Source organism: Dendrobates tinctorius, unplaced genomic scaffold (genome assembly GCF_039654945.1).
Source record: "Dendrobates tinctorius isolate UK_male_01 unplaced genomic scaffold, ASM3965494v1 ptg000062l, whole genome shotgun sequence".
NCBI classification, from domain to species: domain Eukaryota; kingdom Metazoa; phylum Chordata; class Amphibia; order Anura; family Dendrobatidae; genus Dendrobates; species Dendrobates tinctorius.
Window position 1 is genome coordinate 26698237 of NW_027361730.1, and position 22547 is coordinate 26720783.

The 22547-nt window shown below is 52.0% G+C and overlaps 1 protein-coding gene and 1 long non-coding RNA gene across 8 annotated transcripts in view; one reads left to right on the forward strand and one right to left on the reverse strand.

The window, feature by feature from the left end:
* Window positions 1–22547, reverse strand: part of LOC141093021 (uncharacterized) — a 105885-nt gene that overhangs the window by 65672 nt on the left and 17666 nt on the right. The gene's annotated exons all lie outside the window — the stretch shown is intronic.
* Window positions 1–22547, forward strand: part of PARP6 (poly(ADP-ribose) polymerase family member 6) — a 131751-nt gene that overhangs the window by 40084 nt on the left and 69120 nt on the right. For all 4 annotated transcript variants that reach the window (XM_073579439.1, XM_073579441.1, XM_073579440.1 and 1 more), the window contains exons 7-9: window positions 12765–12831; window positions 13058–13207; window positions 13673–13853. In XM_073579439.1, coding sequence (XP_073435540.1) covers window positions 12765–12831; window positions 13058–13207; window positions 13673–13853 — 398 coding nt within the window. The remainder of the gene's footprint in view (window positions 1–12764; window positions 12832–13057; window positions 13208–13672; window positions 13854–22547) is intronic.

Here is a 22547-nt window from a genome sequence, read left to right on the forward strand (position 1 = left end):
TATTTTAAAACCTATTATTGTCATTATCCAGAACGGGTTTTGAGTCCTGTTTTCCCTTTTTCCCGGTCTGGTCATCTCAAGAGTTAACCTTTCCCAGCCTCAGTTTGGGTTCAGGTTGGCTATTTATCGCTGCTGCTTTCTGCAGGCTATGTCAGTTATAGTTCTGCCTATGGCGTGAGTAGCTAACTCTGTTACACCCTGATTTATCCTGCTGTTATTCCTGACTCAACCCGTGTTTGCATTATTCCCTGCTCCCTGTCCCAACTGTGTGTCCCCTATGTGTCTGGACTTCTTGGTACTTGAACTCAGCTTGGACCCTGACCTGCTTTTGTCTCTTGTCTTTGACATATCGCTCCTGACTGTTACTGATCCCCTGGCTTGTCTCTGACCGTGAGTTTGCTTATTCCTTTGGTACTGCACTACAGTCTAGTATTTGACCCGGCTTGTTTGTGTCATGATACCAGTGCTGGTGGACCAGCACTTCTGGGGTTAATGGTTTGATCTCAGTGCAGACTCTTACCTGCACACCTGGGACTTATTATGGTGGCCTCTCATTGGTTCTGGGAAAGCTTCTTATTGCCCCAGGAAGCTCCCATCCCCCATCAGTTATACTTTCGCCCTTGGCATTGTGTGGTGACCCCTGAGTGTGTTTGTGCTGTGTTCTGGTTGCTTGATACTCTGTGTACGACTCGATCTGTTCTCTGGATATTGCTTGTTGGATTCTGCTTGGTACCTTCTATGTCTCTTTGGTTTTGACCCCTGCCTGGCCCCGACTATCTGTTCTGTCTCATCCTTGGTACTTTATTGCTATCTCTGTGTATGACCTCCATTTTGCCTGACTCTGAGTATTTCTGTATAGTTTCCTGCCATCACATGACCGTAGGTCCTTCACTGCTTGCTAAACTTCAGCGTCCACAGGTCCTGTGTATCTGTACTTTCCGACTGTACCTGACCCCAGGCTGTTATGAATGAGTCACCGTAGGAGGCAAAAACAGAAATACTAGCTAAGTCCAGAAAACCAGAGAAGTTGGCAGCTATCGGATTACAGACCCCTGAACCTATCAACAACAACTAGCAGTAGCCGCGGGGGCCTCCTACGGTGCCCTAGACCCCTCGATCACAGCCGGAGAACTACACAGGCCCAAAGACAGAAAGGGAAATCTAAACTGCCCCAGAGCAGACCCCAAAGCAATAGGCAGCCCCCAACATACAATGACGGTGAAGCAAGATGAAAAAACACTCACACAGATAGAAAGATAGGCTGAGCAAAAGATGGGGCCCAAGCTAACTACATAGGACAGGACCGAAAAGCTGCTGTGTGTAATCCGCCAAAACCCTATCAAAACAAGAGCCAACAGCTGATAGGGAAAAAAGCCCTGAAGACGCTAGGCTTCAAAAAGACTATATCAGCTCTCAGGTATCTTCTGAAGACAGAGCAAAAAGGAATTCAGCACACCCCAACAGGGAATGGCAGAAATCACAAATGCAAAAGGCAGAGCAGAAAACTTAGCTTTTGAGGAGCAGGAATCAGACTGGTCTCCTAGAATCCCTCAGAGCGATCACAAGCAAGGCAGAAGGGCATCGGCTGCCTTATATCCAGTCAGCAATTCCAGTCACCCAGTCATCATCATCCTGCCCAGATGCTTGGTAATCAGCCTCACTACCTTCCTTCACCAGAAGAGGGAGTTCATCAGACCTCAATGGTGAAGGGGAAAATGAACTCACAACACCGGGCCCCCCTACAGTGCGGGTGAGTCCCTGCTCAGCGGAGGCTGCACGCCGGCGCTGGCAGGATCCTGACATTATAACTGACCCTTAAGTTTTTGGGTTTTTTTGTGCAGAGAGTTATGGATCCCATACAGTCTCTGGCTGACCAGATGAAAAATCTGAATCAGATGTTTCAGGGTTTATCTCTGGAGCAGCAAGCTCTGGCTCGTTCTCAGCAGCAGATTTCTGAGACAGTGCGAGGGGCTTTACCTGCTGGGTCTCCGGGGGCTGAGGTGAGGGATGTTGTTCTGGTGTCCCCGGAACCACCTGTTAAACTGCCTGACTTTTTTTCTGGGAACAAAAAGGAGTTCAGGGTCTTCATGGAGGGGTGCAAACTTTTTTTTAGTTTGAGACCACGTTCCTCTGGGGATGAAAACCAGAAGGTAGGGGTCATTATGTCTTTATTAAGAGGGTCCCCACAAGCTTGGGCTTTCTACCTTCCTCCCACTGCCCCTGAGAGAGTGTCTGTGAATGCATTCTTTGAGGCCTTCGGGCCCATTTATGATGAGCCTGACCGAGTGCAATTGGCAGAGGACATGGTGAAGAGTGTCTGTCAGGGGAAACACTCGGCTGAGTGGTTTTGCACTGAATTCCGCCGCTGGGCCACAGAGATTTCTTGGGACGACGACGCACTCCGAGGACTCTTTCGCAGAGGCTTGTGTTGTGAGTTCATTTTCCTCTTCGTCACTGAGGTCTGGTGAACTCCCTATTCTGGTAAAGGAATGTAATGAGCCTGATTATCAGGCACCTGAGCCTAATGAGGATGACTGGCTGAGTGGAGTCACGGACTGGATATAAGGCTGCCGACGCCCTTCTGCCCTGCAGGTGATTTCTCAGTGGACTTCTAGGACACCAGTCTGATTCCTGCTCCTCTAAAGCTAAGTTTTCTGCTTTGCCTGTTAGCATTTGTGTTTTGTTTTCCTTGCTTTTCTGGATTCTGCCATTCCCTGCTGGGGTGAGCTGAATCTCCTTTTGCCTGTTGCTTTGTCTTCAGAATATTCCTGAGTACTGACATAGCTTTTTTGAAGCCTAGCGTCTTCAGGGCCTTTTTCACTGTCAGTCTGTTGGCTCTTATTTTCATAGGGTTTTTCACGGATTGCAGACAGCAGCCTTCCTGTCCTTTCCTATCTAGTTAGCTTGGGCCCCGTCTTTGCTCAGTCTATCTTTCTGTCTGTGTTAGTGTTTTCATCTTGCTTCACCGTCATTATATGTTGGGGGCTGCCTATTGCTTTGGGGTCTGCTCTGGGGCAGTTAGATTTCCCCTTTCTTTCTTTAGGCCTATTTAATTCTCCGGCTGTGATTGAGGGGTCTAGGGCATCGTAGGAACCCCCCACGGCTACTGCTAGTTGTGTTGATACGTTCAGGGGTCTGCAATCCGATAGCTGCCAACTTCTCTGGTTTTCTGGACTTAGCTAGCATTTCTGTTTTTGCCTCCTGCGGTGACTCAATCATAACAGAATCACCCGCCATACCGCAGATCCTAGGGTACTCAATAGCAGGAAAGAATTGTGTACTTCCACAGCGAGCTGCTCCACACGATCAGACAATTTCCGCCTACCTTGCTCGTTCGCATGCTGTTGAACCAAAGATCCCTACACCTGATGTATTTTTTGGGGATCGATCTAAATTTTTGAGTTTCAAAAATAATTGTAAATTATTTTTTGCCTTGAAGCCTAACTCGTCAGGGAGCTCCGCGCAGCAGGTTAAAATTGTCATCTCTTTGCTGCGTGGCGATCCCCAGGATTGGGCGTTTTCTTTGAAACCAGATGATCCTATTCTGACTAATGTGAATGCATTCTTTCAAGCTTTGGGGTTGTTGTATGACGAACCTAATGCTATTGATCAGGCTGAAAAGACCCTGTTGGCATTGAACCAGGGTCGAGATTCTGCAGAGTTGTACTGTCAAAAGTTCCGAAAGTGGGCGTCCTTACTACCTGGAGTGAAAATGCCTTGGCTGCTCTCTTTCGGAAGGGTTTGTCAGAAGCCGTAAAAGATACTATGGTGGGATTTCCTGTTCCCTCTGGTCTGGACGATTCTATGTCATTAGCCATTCAGGTTGATCGGCGTTTACGTGAACGCAGGATTGCACGAGAGGTGTTGCCACCGGTTGAACAGACGTCTGAACCTATGCAATGTGATAGAGTTTTGTCTAAGGCGCAACGTCAGGAGTTCAGAAGGCGTAATAAGCTGTGTTTTTTCTGTGGAGATGCCTCGCATATTATTTCTGTTTGTCCTAAACGAGAGAAACGCTTTGCACACACGTTTTCTGTTGGTGGTGTTCAACCTAAGTTTCTTCTGGCAATTACTCTGATCTGCTCCCTGTCCACATTTTCCGCCAAGGCTTTTGTGGATTCGGGAGCAGCGCTAAACCTAATGGACTTGGATTTTGCTAAACGTTGTGGATTTCCGATGACACCTCTGCAGACGCCTATCCCTTTGAGGGGGATTGGTGCTACTCCTTTGGCTAAAAATAAACCTCAGTTTTGGACCCAGGTGGTCATGCGGGTCGCCCCAGACCATCAAGAAAATTGCAGATTTTTGGTGTTGCATGGTCTGCATGATGCCGTTGTTCTGGGGTTTCCCTGGTTGCAAATTCATAATCCAGTTTTGGATTGGAAATCTGTGTCTGTGGTGAGTTGGGGTTGTCGGTGTGCCTTTAGCGAGGCTCCGGTTTTTTCCACCTCTCCTCAGTCGCATGATGTTCCTGACTATTTGGCGGACTTTTATGATGTATTTAGTGAGAATGAGTCTGCGTCCTTGCCTCCTCATAGGAGTTATGACTGTGCAATCGAACTAAGCCCGGGGTGTAAATTTCCCAAGGGTCGGCTCTTCAATTTATCTGTACCTGAGCACGAGGCTATGCGGTCCTATATTAAGGAGGCGTTGGAGAGGGGTCATATTAGACATCCTCTTCACCCTTAGGTGCAGTTTTTTTTTTTGAGGCCAAAAAGGATGGTTCTTTAAGGCCTTGTATTGATTATCGTGCCCTCATTAAAATTACTATTAAATATCAGTATCCGTTACCCCTGATTTCGGATCTATTCTCTAGAGTTAGAGGTGCTTGCTGGTTTACCAAGCTTGGCCTCAGGGGGGCGTATAATCTTATCCGCATTAAGCAGGGGGATGAATGGAAGACGGCGTTTAATACTCCTGAGGGACATTTTGAGTACCTGGTGATGCCTTTTGGGTTCACTAATGCCCCTTCTGTCTTCCAGTGCTTCATGAACGATATTTTCCGAGACTTTGTCGATAAATTTTTGATTATCTATCTGGATGATATTTTGATCTTCTCCAAGGATTGTGATTCTCATGTGGAACATATTCGGACTGTGTTCCGGATCTTGAGGGAGAATTCCCTGTATGTCAAAGGATCGAAATGCCTTTTTGGAGTACAGAGGATTTCATTTTTGGGATTTATTTTGTCTCCGTCAACTATTGAAATGGACTCGGCCAAGGTACAGGCCATTTATGATTGGGTTCAGCCCACTTCTTTGAAGGCCCTCCATAAGTTTTTGGGTTTTGCTAATTTTTATCGGAAATTTATAGCAAAATTATCTAGTATTGCCAAGCCATTGACTGATCTGACTAAGAAGGGTGCTGATGTGTTGAATTGGTCTCCGGAGGCTGTTGCTTCCTTTCAGGAGCTGAAGCGAAGATTTACCTCCGCCCCGGTTTTGCGGCAACCTGATGTCTCACTCCCGTTCCAGGTAGAGGTGGATGCTTCTGAGATTGGTGCAGGAGCTGTTTTGTCCCAAAAGGATCCTGTAACATCTAAAATGAATCCCTGTGCTTTCTTTTCCCAAAAGTTCTCTCCATCTGAACGTAACTATGATGTGGGGAATCGGGAACTGTTGGCCATGAAATGGGCATTTGAGGAGTGGAGACATTGGTTGGAGGGAGCTAAACATCAAGTTGTGGTCCTCACTGACCACAAGAATTTGATTTACCTAGAGTTGGCTAAAGGCTTGAACCCTAGACAGGCTAGGTGGGCCTTGTTTTTTACACGTTTTGATTTTGTGGTCTCTTTTCTTCCTGGAACTAAGAATGTCAAGGCAGACGCCCTCTCTAGGAGTTTCTTTGCTGATTCTCCTGTGGTGACCAAGCCTGCTACCATCTTAGGCGAAGGGGTAGTTCTTTCTGCCATCTCGCCCAATTTGAGACTTGCTCTGCAAGAGTTCCAGGAGGACAAACCTGAGCGTTGTCCCAGTGGAAAGTTGTATGTTCCTGACCAGTGGAAGAAGAGAGTGATGTCTGAAGTACATTGCTCTGCATTGGCTGGTCATCCAGGTATTTTTGGTACTAGAGATCTGGTGAGTCGCTCTTTTTGGTGGCCCGCCTTGTCTCATGATGTCAGGAATTTTGTGCAGTCCTGTGGGACTTGCTCCCGGTCTAAATCTTGTTCTCGCTCTAGTGGGTTGTTGATGCCTTTGCCGGTCCCCAGGAGGCCATGGACCCATATTTCAATGGATTTCATCTCTGATATGCCGGTCTCTCAAAGAATGACTGTTATTTGGGTGATTTGTGATAGGTTCTCTAAGATGGTTCATCTTGTACCACTCCCTAAGTTGCCATCTTCCTCTGAGTTGGTGCCCCTGTTTTTGCAACAGGTGGTTTGCTTACACGGGATTCCTGAGAACATTGTATCTGACAGAGGAGTTCAGTTTGTGTCTAGATTTTGGAGGACTTTCTGTTCCAAGCTGGGAATTTAGTTGTCCTTCTCTGCTTTTCACCCTCAGACCAATGGGCAGACAGAGAGAACAAACCAGACCTTGGAGTCGTATTTGAGATGTTTTATTTCCGCTGATCAGGATGATTGGGTTTCATTTTTGCCCTTGGCCGAATTTGCTTTAAATAACAGAGCTAGTTCTGCCACTTTGATGTCACCTTTTTTTTGTAACTTTGGGTTTCATCCTCGATTTTCTTCAGGACAGGTTGAGCCTTCTGCCTGCCCAGGTGTTGACACTGTGGTGGAGAGAATGCACCAGATCTGGGACCAAGTGGTGGATAAGTTATCTCTCTCCTAGGAAAAGGCCCAGCGGTTTTCCAATCGACATAGGACCATTGGTCCCCAGTTTATGATTGGTGATATGGTGTGGTTATCATCAAAAAATATTGCTATGAAGGTGGCTTCTCCTAAGTTTAAGCCTAGATTTATTGGACCTTACAAGATTTTGGAGATGATTAATCCGGTCTCTTTTCGTTTGGCTCTTCCTGTCACATTTAAAATCCATAATGTGTTCCATAAGTCCTTGTTGAAGAGGTTTGTTGAACCAGTTTTTCCTGGGGTGGCACCTCCAGACCCTGTATTGGTTGAAGGTAACATGGAATATGAGGTAGAGAAAATACTGGATTTCCGTTTGGCTAGACGGAGACTCCAGTATTTGGTTAAGTGGAAGGGTTATGGTCAGGAGGATAATTCCTGGGTCTCTGCCTCTGATATTCATGCCAAAAGATTGGTGCGTGCCTTTCATCGGGCTCACCCTGATCGCCCTGGTGGCGTGGTTGAGAGTTCGGTGACCCCTCCTCAAGGGGGAGGTACTGTTGTGAGTTCATTTTCCCCTTCGTCACTGAGGTCTGGTGAACTCCCTATTCTGGTAAAGGAAGGTAATAAGCCTGATTATCAGGCACCTGAGCCTAATGAGGATGACTGGCTGAGTGGAGTCACGGACTGGATATAAGGCTGCCGACGCCCTTCTGCCCTGTGGGTGATTTCTCAGTGGACTTCTAGGACACCAGTCTGATTCCTGCTCCTCTAAAGCTAAGTTTTCTGCTTTGCCTGTTAGCATTTGTGTTTTGTTTTTGTTTTCCTTGCTTTTCTGGATTCTGCCATTCCCTGCTGGGGTGAGCTGAATCTCCTTTTGCCTGTTGCTCTGTCTTCAGAATATTCCTGAGTACTGACATAGCTTTTTTGAAGCCTAGCGTCTTCAGGGCCTTTTTCACTGTCAGTCTGTTGGCTCTTATTTTCATAGGGTTTTTCACGGATTGCAGACAGCAGCCTTCCTGTCCTTTCCTATCTAGTTAGCTTGGGCCCCGTCTTTGCTCAGTCTATCTTTCTGTCTGTGTGTTTTCATCTTGCTTCACCGTCATTATATGTTGGGGGCTGCCTATTGCTTTGGGGTCTGCTCTGGGGCAGTTTAGATTTCCCCTTTCTTTCTTTAGGCCTATTTAATTCTCCGGCTGTGATCGAGGGGTTTAGGGCATCGTAGGAACCCCCCACGGCTACTGCTAGTTGTGTTGATAGGTTCAGGGGTCTGCAATCCGATAACTGCCAACTTCTCTGGTTTTCTGGACTTAGCTAGCATTTCTGTTTTTTCCTCCTACGGTGACTCAATCATAACAGGCTTGTCCGAGCAGCTGCAGGATGCCTTGGCATTACATCCCCCACCTAAATCTCTCGAGGACGCCATGACCAAGGCGGTCCGGATGGACCGCAGGCTGTGGGCCAGAGGGGTGATGCAGGTGGAGACTCCATTGTTCCCCAGTGGAAAAGAGACTGCCCCTGAGCTCACGGACGTAGGCGCCCTCTCCCTGAAGGATACGGAAAGGAAACGCCGGAAGGACAAGCAGTTATGCTTTTACTGCGGTAAAACGGGACTTTGGAAAAGGGAGTGTCCTGATCTTCGACCCGGTCGGGGGGAAATGACTAGGTCTGGGTAGTCAGCGGGGAGACTACTCAGACCCTCAGGTACCCTTTTCCTCGTTTTCTAAAGTGTTACTGCATGTGGAACTGTTGGTGGACGGTTGTTCTTTTCCCTCTACAGCCTTCGTGGACTGCAGATCATCGATTGATCTCATTGACTCTCAATTGGTCACACGCTGCAAGATAGGGACAGTTAGGCTCAAGGTTCCGATCAAGGTGGTGGCCATTGACTCCTCTCCCCTCACTAAGGAAGGAATTATCTTTATGTCTGACTTATTTTCGCTCAGAGTGGGCGCTACTCATGTGGAAAACCTAAGTTGTTTGATTCTGGACAATCTACCTGCAGGGTTGGTGTTGGGCATGCCCTGGTTACAACGCCATAACCAAGTTAATAACTGGAAAACGGGGGAGATTGTTCAATGGGGGTTTAATGATTTTAAGTTGTGTGATAAATCCGCACTGCTGGTTGAACCTGTTAAATCTGTGTCTGTATCTTCTGTCGAGTTGGAAGGTATTTCGGAAAGCCTGAAGGACTTCGAAGACGTATTCTCTGAAAGCGAGGCTGAGACGTTACCGCCACATAGACCCTTTGACTGCGCTATCGAGCTGGTCCCGGGGGCTAAATTACCTAAAGTCCATCTGTTTAATTTATCCGGCCCTGAGCGCTTGGCTATGAAGGAGTACATTGCTGAAAGTCTGTGCAAGGGACACATGCGTCCTTCAGTCTCACCTGTGGCGGCAGGTTTCTTTTTTTAAAAAAAAAAAGATGATGGGTTACGTCCCTGTCTCGATTTTCGGGAGCTTAATCAGATTACTGTACGGAATACATACCCCCTTCCGTTGATTCCCGATTTGTGTAACCAACTATCAGGGGCAAAGTGGTTTTCTAAACTGGATCTTCGGGGGGGCATATAATTTGATAAGGGTCCGGGAGGGGGATGAATGGAGAACTGCGTTCCTCGCGTCCGAGGGACTGTTTGAAAATTTAGTCATGCCGTTTGGTCTTACCAATGCCCCCGCCATATTTCAGAATTTCATCAACGTGGTATTCTCGGATCTCATTGGTCGTTTTGTCGTTATCTACTTAGATGATATTTTGATATACTCCTCCGACAGGCATTCTCATCTGGAACACATACGTTCTCCAAAGACTGAGAGAAAATCATCTGTATGCCAAATTGGAGAAATGTGTATTTTGTGTTCAAGAATTGTCTTTTTTGGGATTAATTGTATCCTGTGAGGGTTTTCGCATGGACCCCAAGAAGGTGCAGGCCATTGCGGATTGGGTGCAACCCCGAGATCTTAAGGGTCTTCAGCGCTTCTTGGGGTTCGCCAATTATTACCGCAAATTTAATAATGCGGGGGTTTTTGCAGGTGGTCAAACCTCTCACGGATCTAACATGCAAAGGTGTGGATGTGAGAAATTAGTCCTCGCTCGCAAAAGAGGCCTTTGCGACTCTGAAAAAGTGTTTTATGTCTGCTCCTGTGTTGGTACAGCCAGATCGGTCCAAACTATTTGTGGTGGAGGTGGATGCCTCCGAGGTGGGGGTGGGGGCAGTGTTGTCCCAAGGGCATGCCACTCTTACCAACCTCAGGCCATGTGCTTTCTTTTCCAGGAAGTTCTCTGCTGCTGAAAGAAATTATGATGTAGGTAATAGAGAGCTTCTTGCATTCAAGTTGGCGTTTGAGGAGTGGAGGCACTTTTTGGAGGGGGCCAGTCACCCGGTTACTGTGATCACTGTTCACAAAATTTTGTCATACATTGAGTCTGCTAAAAGACTAACACCCAGACAGGCCCGTTGGTCGCTTTTTTTTTCTCCTTTCCAGTTTACTATTACATTCCGTCCAGGGTCAAAGAATGTCAAGGCTGATGCCTTATCTCGTAGTTTTCATCCTGTGTCTGCCCCTGAGCCACCGTCCTCCATTCTGCCCCCTGGGGTGGTGGTAGCAGGGATCTCGTCTGAATTGGAACGGGAAATTGAGGGGGCCCAGTCGCTGGCTCCTGCGGCCAAGCCAGGGGGCAAGTTGTTTGTCCCAGAGCTACTTAGCCTTAAACTCTTGCAAGAGTTCCACGAATCCAAGCTGTGTGCTCACCCTGGTATATCAGCCACACGACTGGCGGTGGCTAGGATCTTCTGGTGGCCTACCCTTGGTTCTGATATAAAGAAATTCATTTCTGGTTGTGGGGTCTGCGCTCATTCTAAAAGCTCTCATAGCCGGCTGGCTGGGGAGCTGATGCCCTTGGCAGTTCCCGAAAGACCATGGACCCACCTGTCCATGGATTTTATTACCAATCTTCCCTCTTCCAGGGGTAATACGGTGGTATGGGTAGTGGTGGACAGATTTTCAAAGCAGGCTCATTTTATACCCCTCTCCGCATTACCTTCTGCTGAGACCTTATCCAGATTGTTTGTGCAGCATGTGGTTCGCTTGCATGGGGTACCCCTGAATGTGGTGTCTGATTGTGGTGTGCAGTTTGTGGCTAAGTTTTGGCGTGCTTTCTGCAAAAAATTAGGGATATCTCTGTCCTTTTCATCTGCATATCATCCCGAGAGTAATGGTCAGACGGAACGCACTAATCAGTCTCTGGAACAGATCCTCAGGTGTCTGACTTCTGCTAGACAGAATGACTGGTGTGATATACTGCTGTTGGCTGAATTTGCCTTCAATAGTCAGGTGAGTCAATCCAAAGGTATGTCCTCTTTCTTGATCAACTATGGGTTCAGTCCTCATTTTGGTGAGTTTTCTCGTCTGGATTCAGGGTGTCCCAGGGCTGAGGACTCTGTTCGGCGGTTAAAAGATACACGGGCAGAAGTCCAGTGGCGTATATCTAGGTCTCAAGGCAGGTATAAGTTTTTCGCGGACAGGAAACGAACACCTGGTCCCATGTTTCAGGTTGGAGAGAAAGTTTGGCTCTCCACGCGAAACATTAAGTAAAAGATTCTGTCAGCCAAGTTGGGCTCCAAATTCATTGGCCCGTACAAGATTGTGGAAATAATCAATCCAGTGGCATATAGGCTGTGCCTTCCACCCTCTTTCAAGATCCCTAACGTCTTCCATAGATCTCTACTGAAGCCTTTTGAAGCAGACCAGGGAGAATCCGAGTCCGCTGCTCCTCCTGTTTCGGTTGAGGGACATGTGGAATATGAGATTGGTCACATCGTAGATTCCAGGTTGGTACGGCGGTCAGTACAGTACCTAGTTCATTGGAAGGAGTATGGGCCAGAGGACAGGTCCTGGGTGCCGGCCCGGTTGATGTATGCGTATCGCCTGGTTCGGGCTTTCCATGCTAGGTACCCGGGCAAGCCTGGGGGTCCAGAGGCCCCCCGTTGAGAGGTTGGTACTGTCATGATACCAGTGCTGTTGGACCGGCACTTCTGGGGTTAATGGTTTGATCTCAGTGCAGACTCTTACCTGCACACCTGGGACTTATTATGGTGGCTTCTCATTGGTTCTGGGAAAGCTTCTTATTGCCCCAGGAAGCTCCCATCCCCCATCAGTTATACTTTCACCCTTGGCATTGTGTGGTGACCCCTGAGTGTGTTTGTGTTGTGTTCTGGTTGCTTGATACTCTGTGTACGACTCGGTCTGTTCTCTGGATATTGCTTGTTGGATTCTGCTTGGTACCTTCTATGTCTGTTTGGTTTTGACCCTTTCCTGGCCCCGACTATCCATTCTGTCTCATCCCTGGTACTTTACTGCTATCTCTGTGTATGACCTCCATTTTGCCTGACTCTGAGTATTTCTGTATAGTGTCCTGCCATCTCTGAAAGCAGGACGCTAAGCCCCGCCCCTTGCAGTCACATGATCATAGGTCCTTCACTGCTTGCTAAACTTCAGCGTCCACAGGTCCTGTGTATCTGTACTTTCTGGCTGTACCTGACCCCGGGCCCCCCCCCTACAGTGCGGGTAAGTTCCTGCTCAGCAGAGACTGCACGCCGGCGCTGGCAGGATCCTGACAGTTTGACTTCTCTGCTGCCACCTGGTGGTACCTTCGCTGCTGCATGGCAGGTCGGCTTCATCTGTTTGCTGGACCCCTCTCTGCTCTTTCGTCACCTAGTGGGCCTTAACCTCTACCTGCATTGCAGCTGCGTGAAAATTATGTGCCAATAGACAAAATCACCCAAAAGTCATTGAATTTAATGGTCTTCTATGAAGTGGTCTTTTCAAAGAAGATGACCAGTATGTTCAAATCTAGTCTCGTTAAGGTACAGGCTTCTCAAAGACATTAAAGAACATATATATATATATATATATATATATATATAAAAAATGTGTATATATTATACAATACTCTATTATCCCCCATATTCACGCTTAAAATTGAAGCACTTTACTTATCTTACATTTCCTACAGAGCCCACCATTGATGTATTTCAACCATCAAACAGAGAGAACTTTGGACTTGGGATTCAGTTAAAGAAGTAAGTAGGAAGTTGGGATGGGAAGTCGCTAGAGAGAAGCATTAATAATATGAGTTTTATATACATTTCTTTCTTTCACCCTAATTCAGTTTTTTCTATGTTTTAGAACATTAATGTTTGTTTTTTTGATAAATGTTACTTTCCAGTCTGTTGTCTAATTGCATCTTCAATTCTTCTGAGTTAATTCATTTGAATTTTGTGCAATTCCTTCTTTCTTTGTTTCCAGAATCTTGTCTCTCTTCTCCTCTCATCAATGGCGGTATCTCAGTAATGAAGTTTTACGCTCACAGCAAGAAAGAAGGTTACGATGGCTTAGAGTCAGTGGCAGTATTAAGAGATTTCGGGCTGGACTTAGTATCTTCTCTCCAGTACCAAAGTAAGTATTGTATATTTCATTCCAACAAGCATTATTTTATAGTACAAAATATTTCATATGCCATTAGACTAAGCCAGACAAAAAAATGGTCATAAGTAACCCCCTAAGTAATAAGGTGCTAATATGACACAGGGTAACTGGGGGTACTAGAGCAAATTACTCAAAGGATAATAAAAATCCTTAATTTTACAGCAATCCCTCGACAACAGTCTATATGTTTGTAATTTCTGGCTATAAAATTATGGAAATTGCCCAAATTAATTTTGGCCACATGGATGATTATTCAATACCATGCTTTATGATTTAGGAAAAGGGAATAATTCATCCAGTCATTGAATTTTCTGTAGCATTCACACACCATATTGCCTGGTACTTTTTCGCTTTTTTGGTGACATATCTGCCAGTTGTTTGACAGCTTTATTTTCTTAGGTTGCCTATACCTGACTCTCAGTGCAAATATTGCAGGTCTCCCAGTTTCCCTGGGGTCCAGGATTCTGCAGTGCGGAGTAGTTTGACTGGATCAGATCTTAGAAGTGGTCTTACAGGGAATGATCTTCGTGTTCCCCGTCTCATGAATAGATCAGTCTCCTGTACTCTACGAAACCCTAAATCTGAACTGTATGGGAGTCATACAACCACAACACAGGTGAGACTTTGAAATAGCCCTGATAAAAATAATCTACATGGATATTGTAAAATGTAACTAGATGTGTATTTCCTGAAGGAAGTACAGATAGTGGTTTGAAATGGTGCCCAGGCTGCCCCTTTAAAAGAGACTTGCCTGATGCCCCTGCAAGACTTTCAACTCAGGATCCGTTTTAACTGTGGGTGCCTCTCAGGGGCCACTTTTGCCCCAGGGTCCGATTTTGTGGGTGGGGACCCTCAAGGCCCGATTTTGTGGGTGGGGCCCCTCAGGGTCCGATTTTGTGGCCGGGGCCCCTCAGGATCCGATTTGGTGGGTGGGGCCCCTCAGGGTCCGATTTGGTGGCCGGGGCCCCTCAGGGTCCGATTTGGTGGGTGGGGCCCCTCAGGGTCCGATTTTGTGGCCGGGGCCCCTCAGGGTCCGATTTGGTGGGTGGGGCCCCTCAGGGTCCGATTTTGTGGCCGTGGCCCCTCAGGGTCCGATTTTGTGGCCGGAACCCCTCAGGGTCCGATTTTGTGGCCGGAACCCCTCAGAGTCTGATTTTGTGGGTGGGCCCCTCAGGGTCCAATTTTGTGGCCAGGGCCCCTCAGGGTCCGATTTGGTGGGTGGGGCCCCTCAGGGTCCGATTTTGTGGCCGGGGCCCCTCAGGGTCTGATTTTGTGGCCGTGGCCCCTCAGGGTCTGATTTGGTGGGTGGGGCCTCTTAGGATCCGATGTGGTGGGCGGGGCCCCTCAGGGTCCGATTTTGTGGTCGGGGCCCCTCAGGGTCCGATTTTGTGGCCGGAACCACTCAGGGTCCGATTTGGTGGGTGGGGCCCCTCAGGGTCCGATTTGGTGGGTGGAGCTCCTCAGGGTCCGATTTGGTGGGCGGGGCCACTCTTAGTCCGATTTAGTGGGTGGGGCCCCTCAGGGTCCGATTTTGTGACTGGGGCCCCTCTGGGTTCAATTTTGTGGCCGGGGTCTCTCAGGGTCCGATTTTGTGGCCGGGGCCCCTCAGGGTCTGATTTTGTGGTTGGGGACCCTCAGGGTCCGATTTTGTGGTTGGGGACCCTCAGGGTCCGGCTTTGTGGTTGGGGGCCCTCAGGGTCCGATTTTGTGGCCGGGGCCCTTGAGGGTCTGATTTTGTGGTTGGGGCCCCTCAGGGTCTGATTTTGTGGCCGGCGCCCCTCTGGGTTCAGTTTTGTGGCCGGGGTCTCTCAGGGTCCAATTTTGTGGTTGGAGCCCCTCAAGGTCCGATTTTGTGGCCGGGGCCCCTCAGGGTCCGGTTTGGTGGGCGGGGCCCTTCAGGGTCCGATTTTGTGGGCGGGGCCCCTCAGGGTCTGATTTTGTGGGCGAGGCCCCTCAGGGTCCGATTTCGTGGGCGGGGCCCCTCAGGGTCGGATTTTGTGGGCGGGGCCCCTCATGGTTCGATTTTGTGGCCGGGGCCCCTCAGGGTCCGATTTTGTGGGTGGAGCCCCTCAGGGTCCGATTTTGTGGGTTGGGGCTCAGGGTCCGATTTTGTGACTGGGGTCCCTCTGGGTTCGATTTTGTGGCCGGGGTCTCTCAGGGTCCGATTTTGTGGTCGGGGCCCCTCAGGGTCCGAGTTAGTGTTTGGGGCTCCTCAGGGTCCGATTTTGTGGTTGGGGCCCCTCAGGGTCCGATTTTGTGGCCAGGGCCCCTCAGGGTCTGATTTAGTGGTTGGGGCCCCTCAGGGTCTGATTTGGTGGGCGGGGCCCCACATGGTCCGATTTGGTGGGCGGGGCCCCTCAGGGTCCGATTTCTTGGGGCGGGGCCCCTCAGGGTCCGATTTGGTGAGCGGGGCCCCTCAGGGTCCGATTTGGTGGGCGGGGCCTATCAGGGTCTGATTTGGTGAGCACAGCCCCTCAGAGGTCGATTTGGTGGGCGGGGCCCCTCAGGGTCCAATTTGGTGGGCGGGGCCCCTCAGAAACCGATTTGCTGGGCGGGGCCCCTCAGAACCCGATTTGGTGAGCGGGGCCCCTCAGAGTTCAATTTGGTGAGCGGGGCCCCTCAGGGTCCGATTTGGTGAGCGGGGCCCCTCAGGATCCGATTTGGTGGGTGGGGCCCCTCAGAGTCCGATTTTGTGGCTGGGGCCCCTCAGGGTCTCATTTTGTGGGTGGGGACCCTCAGGGTCCGATTTTGTGTCCGGGGCCCCTCAGGGTCCGATTTTGTGGTTGAGGCCCTTCAGAATCCGATTTGGTGGGCGGGGCCCCTCAGCGTCCGATTTGGTGAGCGGGGCCCCTCTGAGTTCGATTTTGTGAGCACGGCCCCTCAGGGTCCGATTTGGTGGGCTGGGCCCCTCAGGGTCCAATTTGGTGGGCGGGGCCCCTCATGGTTTGATTTGGTGGGCGGGGGCCACTCTGGGTCTGATTTGGTGAGCGGGGCCCCTCAGCGTCCGATTTGGTGAGCGGGGCCCCTCTGAGTTCGATTTTGTGAGCACGGCCCCTCAGGGTCCGATTTGGTGGGCTGGGCCCCTCAGGGTCCGATTTGGTGGGCGGGGCCACTCATGGTTTGATTTGGTGGGTGGGGGCCACTCTGGGTCTGATTTGGTGAGCGGGCCCCTCAGGGTCCGATTTTGTGGTTGGGGTCCCTCAAGGTCTGATTTTGTGGGTCGGGACCCTCAGGGTCCGATTTTGTGTCCGGGGCCCCTCAGGGTCCGATTTTGTTGTTGGAGCCCCCTCAGAATCCGATTTGGTGGGCGGGGCCCCTCAGGGTCCGATTTGGTGAGCGGAGTCCCTCAGAGTTCGATTTGGTGAGCGGGGCCTCTCAGGGTCCAATTTGGTGGGTGGAGCCCCTCAGGGTCCGATTTGGTGGGCGGGGCCCCTCAGGGTCCGATTTTGTGGGTGGGGGCCCTCAGGGTCCGATTTTGTGGCTGGGGCTCCTCAGGGTCCGATTTTGTGGCCGGGACCCCTCAGGGTCTGATTTTGTGGCCGGGTCTACTCAGGGTCTGATTTTGAGGGCAGGGCCCCTTAGGGTCCTATTTTGTGGTTGGGGGCCCTCAGGGTCCGATTTTGTGGGTGGGGCCCCTCAGAGTCCGATTTGGTTGGCGGGGCCCCTCAGGGTCCGATTTGGTGGGCGGGGCCTCTCAGGGTCCGATTTTGAGGGCGGGGTCTCTCAGGGTCCGATTTTGTGGCCGGGGCCCCTCAGGGTCCGATTTTGTGGTTGGGGCCCCTCAGGGTCCGGTTTTGTGGTTGGGCTGCTCAGGGTCCGATTTTGTGGCCGGGGCCCCTCAGGGTCCGATTTTGTGGGTGGGGCCCCTCAGGGTCCGATTTTGTGGCTGGGGCCCCTCAGGGTCCGATTTTGTTGGTTGGGCCCCTCAGGATCCGATTTTGAGTGTGGGGCCCCTCAGGGTCCAATTTTGTGGCCGGGGCCCCTCAGGGTCCGATTTTGTAGTTGGGGCCCCTCAGGGTCTGATTTTGTGGCCGGGGCCCCTCAGGGTCCGATTTTGTAGTTGGGGCACCTCAGGGTGCGATTTTGTGGGTGGGGCCCCTCAGGGTGCGATTTTGTGGCCGGGGCCGCTCAGGGTCCGATTTTGTGGGTGGGGCCCCTCAGGGTCCAATTTGGTGGGTGGGGCCACTCTGGGTCTGATTTGGTGGGCGGGGCCACTCTGGGTCTGATTTGGTGGGCGGGGCCACTCTGGGTCCGATTTGGATGCCAGGGTTGCTCAGCCTCCTTTTTGTTGGCCAGGGTCTATCAGCCTCCGATTTGGAGCCTTGGGTCACTCAGCTTTCGATTTGGCGCGCCGGCCCTTTAAGACTCATTTTGGTGCGCCGGCTCTTTAAGAATCACTTTGGCGCGTCGGCCCTTTAAGAGCCAGGGTGGCTCACTGGGCTTCTAAATCCACTTTGGCGCACATTCTTTCTCAGGGGCATGCGTCATGTGCTGAAGCTAGATTTGCATTTGTGCTGTGGGATTTGCTTTAAGAGCTGATATTATGTGGCAGAAGCTCTGTCTTGGAGAGGTCATGTGACGTTCATAGGCGTTGGCATAGTAACTGGGTCTGCCTGCGCATATCAATGAGCTTAACTGCCATTTCAATCGCCTCAGGGCACGTTTTGTCTATGGCAAAATTTCCCCATTCAAATGCATTGAGACAGTGCATTCCAATGACGGGAAAAAAAAATTTCAAACGCAAATTGCGCAAAAACTACAAATCCGATCGACACGAAAAATACTTAGCACACCACTCATGGACGCTGGCTTCGAAACAACACCTCAACGGAGTCTGTGTGTGTAGCGGTTCGGGCCGCATTAATTGCGGAAATCAACTGGAAAATAAGAAGAATAAGAACTAGATGTGTATTTCCTGAAGGAAGTACAGATAGTGGTTTGAAATGGTGCCCGGGCTGCCCCTTTAAGAGAGACTTGCCTGCTGCCCCTGCAAGACTTTCAAGTCAGGATACGATTTAACTGTGGGTGCCTCTCAGGGGCCACTTTGGCCTCAGGGTCTGATTTTGTGGGTGGGGCCCCTCAGGGCCTGATTTTGTGGGTGGGGCCCCTCAGGGTCTGATTTTGTGGGTGGGGCCCCTCAGGGTCCGATTTTGTGGGTGGGGCCCCTCAGGGTCCGATTTGGTGGCCGGGGCCACTCAGGGTCCGATTTGGTGGCCGGGGCCACTCAGGGTTCGATTTGGTGGCCGGGGCCCCTCAGGGTCTGATTTGGTGGGTGGGGCCCCTCAAGGTCCGATTTTGTGGCTGGGGCCCCTCAGGGTCCGATTTTGTGGCCGGGGCCACTCAGGATCCGATTTTTGTGGCTGGAACCCCTCAAGGTCCAATTTTGTGGCCTGGGCCCGTCAGGGTCCGATTTTGTGGGTGGGGCCCCTCAGGGTCCGATTTGGTGGGCGGGGCCCCTCAGGGTCCAATTTGGTGGGCTGGGCCCCTCAGGGTCCAATTTGGTGGGCTGGGCCCCTCAGGGTCCGATTTTGTGGGCTGGGCCCCTCAGGGTCCGATTTTGTGGCCGGGGCCCCTCAGGGTCCGATTTTGTGGTTGGGTCCCCTCAGGGTCTGATTTTGTGGTTGGGGCCCCTCAGGGTCCGATTTTGTGGCCGCGGCCCCTCAGGGTCCGATTTTGTGGCCGCGGCCCCTCAGGGTCCGATTTTGTGGCAGGGGCCCCTCAGGGTCCGATTTTGTGGGTGGGGCCCCTCAGGGTCCGATTTTGTGGGTGGGGCCCCTCAGGGTCCAATTTGGTGGGCGGGGCCCCTCAGGGTCCAATTTGGTGGGCGGGACCACTCTGGGTCCAATTTGGTGGGCGGGGCCTCTCAGGGTCCGATTTTGTGGTTGGGTCCCCTCAGGGTCCGATTTTGTGGTTGGGGCCCCTCAGGGTCCGATTTTGTGGTTGGGGCCCCTCAGGGTCCGATTTTGTGGTTGGGGCCCCTCAGGGTCCGATTTTGTGGCCGGGGCCTATCAGGGTCCAATTTTGTGACTGGGGCCCATCAGGGTCCGATTTGGTGAGCGGAGTCCCTCAGAGTTCGATTTGGTGAGCGGGGCCTCTCAGGGTCCAATTTGGTGGGTGGAGCCCCTCAGGGTCCGATTTGGTGGGCGGGGCCCCTCAGGGTCCGATTTTGTGGGTGGGGGCCCTCAGGGTCCGATTTTGTGGCTGGGGCTCCTCAGGGTCCGATTTTGTGGCCGGGACCCCTCAGGGTCTGATTTTGTGGCCGGGTCTACTCAGGGTCCGATTTTGAGGGCGGGGCCCCTTAGGGTCCTATTTTGTGGTTGGGGGCCCTCAGGGTCCGATTTTGTGGGTGGGGCCCCTCAGAGTCCGATTTGGTTGGCGGGGCCCCTCAGGGTCCGATTTGGTGGGCGGGGCCTCTCAGGGTCCGATTTTGAGGGCGGGGCCCCTCAGGGTCCGATTTTGTGGGCGGGGCCCCTCGGGGTCCAATTTTGTGGGTGGGGCCCCTCTGGGTTCGATTTTGTGGCCGGGGTCTCTCAGGGTCCGATTTTGTGGCCGGGGCCCCTCAGGGTCCGATTTTGTGGTTGGGGCCCCTCAGGGTCCGGTTTTGTGGTTGGGCTGCTCAGGGTCCGATTTTGTGGCCGGGGCCCCTCAGGGTCCGATTTTGTGGGTGGGGCCCCTCAGGGTCCGATTTTGTGGCTGGGGCCCCTCAGGGTCCGATTTTGTTGGTTGGGCCCCTCAGGATCCGATTTTGAGTGTGGGGCCCCTCAGGGTCCAATTTTGTGGCCGGGGCCCCTCAGGGTCCGATTTTGTAGTTGGGGCCCCTCAGGGTCTGATTTTGTGGCCGGGGCCCCTCAGGGTCCGATTTTGTAGTTGGGGCACCTCAGGGTGCGATTTTGTGGGTGGGGCCCCTCAGGGTCCGATTTTGTGGCCGGGGCCGCTCAGGGTCCGATTTTGTGGGTGGGGCCCCTCAGGGTCCAATTTGGTGGGTGGGGCCACTCTGGGTCTGATTTGGTGGGCGGGGCCACTCTGGGTCTGATTTGGTGGGCGGGGCCACTCTGGGTCCGATTTGGATGCCAGGGTTGCTCAGCCTCCTTTTTGTTGGCCAGGGTCTATCAGCCTCCGATTTGGAGCCTTGGGTCACTCAGCTTTCGATTTGGCGCGCCGGCCCTTTAAGACTCATTTTGGTGCGCCGGCTCTTTAAGAATCACTTTGGCGCGTCGGCCCTTTAAGAGCCAGGGTGGCTCACTGGGCTTCTAAATCCACTTTGGCGCACATTCTTTCTCAGGGGCATGCGTCATGTGCTGAAGCTAGATTTGCATTTGTGCTGTGGGATTTGCTTTAAGAGCTGATATTATGTGGCAGAAGCTCTGTCTTGGAGAGGTCATGTGACGTTCATAGGCGTTGGCATAGTAACTGGGTCTGCCTGCGCATATCAATGAGCTTAACTGCCATTTCAATCGCCTCAGGGCACGTTTTGTCTATGGCAAAATTTCCCCATTCAAATGCATTGAGACAGTGCATTCCAATGACGGGAAAAAAAATTTTCAAACGCAAATTGCGCAAAAACTACAAATCCGATCGACACGAAAAATACTTAGCACACCAGTCATGGACGCTGGCTTCGAAACAACACCTCAACGGAGTCTGTGTGTGTAGCGGTTCGGGCCGCATTAATTGCGGAAATCAACTGGAAAATAAGAAGAATAAGAACTAGATGTGTATTTCCTGAAGGAAGTACAGATAGTGGTTTGAAATGGTGCCCGGGCTGCCCCTTTAAGAGAGACTTGCCTGCTGCCCCTGCAAGACTTTCAAGTCAGGATACGATTTAACTGTGGGTGCCTCTCAGGGGCCACTTTGGCCTCAGGGTCTGATTTTGTGGGTGGGGCCCCTCAGGGCCTGATTTTGTGGGTGGGGCCCCTCAGGGTCTGATTTTGTGGGTGGGGCCCCTCAGGGTCCGATTTTGTGGGTGGGGCCCCTCAGGGTCCGATTTGGTGGCCGGGGCCACTCAGGGTCCGATTTGGTGGCCGGGGCCACTCAGGGTTCGATTTGGTGGCCGGGGCCCCTCAGGGTCTGATTTGGTGGGTGGGGCCCCTCAAGGTCCGATTTTGTGGCTGGGGCCCCTCAGGGTCCGATTTTGTGGCCGGGGCCACTCAGGATCCGATTTTTGTGGCTGGAACCCCTCAAGGTCCAATTTTGTGGCCTGGGCCCGTCAGGGTCCGATTTTGTGGGTGGGGCCCCTCAGGGTCCGATTTGGTGGGCGGGGCCCCTCAGGGTCCAATTTGGTGGGCTGGGCCCCTCAGGGTCCAATTTGGTGGGCTGGGCCCCTCAGGGTCCGATTTTGTGGGCTGGGCCCCTCAGGGTCCGATTTTGTGGCCGGGGCCCCTCAGGGTCCGATTTTGTGGTTGGGTCCCCTCAGGGTCTGATTTTGTGGTTGGGGCCCCTCAGGGTCCGATTTTGTGGCCGCGGCCCCTCAGGGTCCGATTTTGTGGCCGCGGCCCCTCAGGGTCCGATTTTGTGGCAGGGGCCCCTCAGGGTCCGATTTTGTGGGTGGGGCCCCTCAGGGTCCGATTTTGTGGGTGGGGCCCCTCAGGGTCCAATTTGGTGGGTGGGGCCCCTCAGGGTCCAATTTGGTGGGCGGGACCACTCTGGGTCCAATTTGGTGGACGGGGCCTCTCAGGGTCCGATTTTGTGGTTGGGTCCCCTCAGGGTCCGATTTTGTGGTTGGGGCCCCTCAGGGTCCGATTTTGTGGTTGGGGCCCCTCAGGGTCCGATTTTGTGGTTGGGGCCCCTCAGGGTCCGATTTTGTGGCCGGGGCCTATCAGGGTCCAATTTTGTGACTGGGGCCCATCAGGGTCCGATTTTGTGGCCGCGGCCCCTCAGGGTCTGATTTTGTGGCAAGGGCCCCTCTGGGTCTGATTTTGTGGGCGGAGCCCCACTGGGTCCGATTTGGTGGGCGGGACCACTCTGGGTCCAATTTGGTGGGCGGGACCACTCTGGGTCCAATTTGGTGGGCGGGGCCTCTCAGGGTCCGATTTGGTGGGCGGGGCCCCACAGGGTCCGATTTGGTGGGCGGGGCCCCTCAGGGTCCGATTTGGTGGGCAGGGCCTCTCTGGGTCAGATTTGGAGGCTGGGGCCACTCTGGGTAAGATTTGGAGGCTGGGGTCGCTCAGCCTCCAATTTGGAGGCCGGGGTCGTTGAGCTTCCGATTTGGAGGCCGAGGTCAAAGAGCTTCCGATTTGGAGGCCGGGGTCGATGAGCCTCCGATTTGGAGGCCGGGGTGGCTCAGCCTCCGATTTGGAGGCCGGGGTGGCTC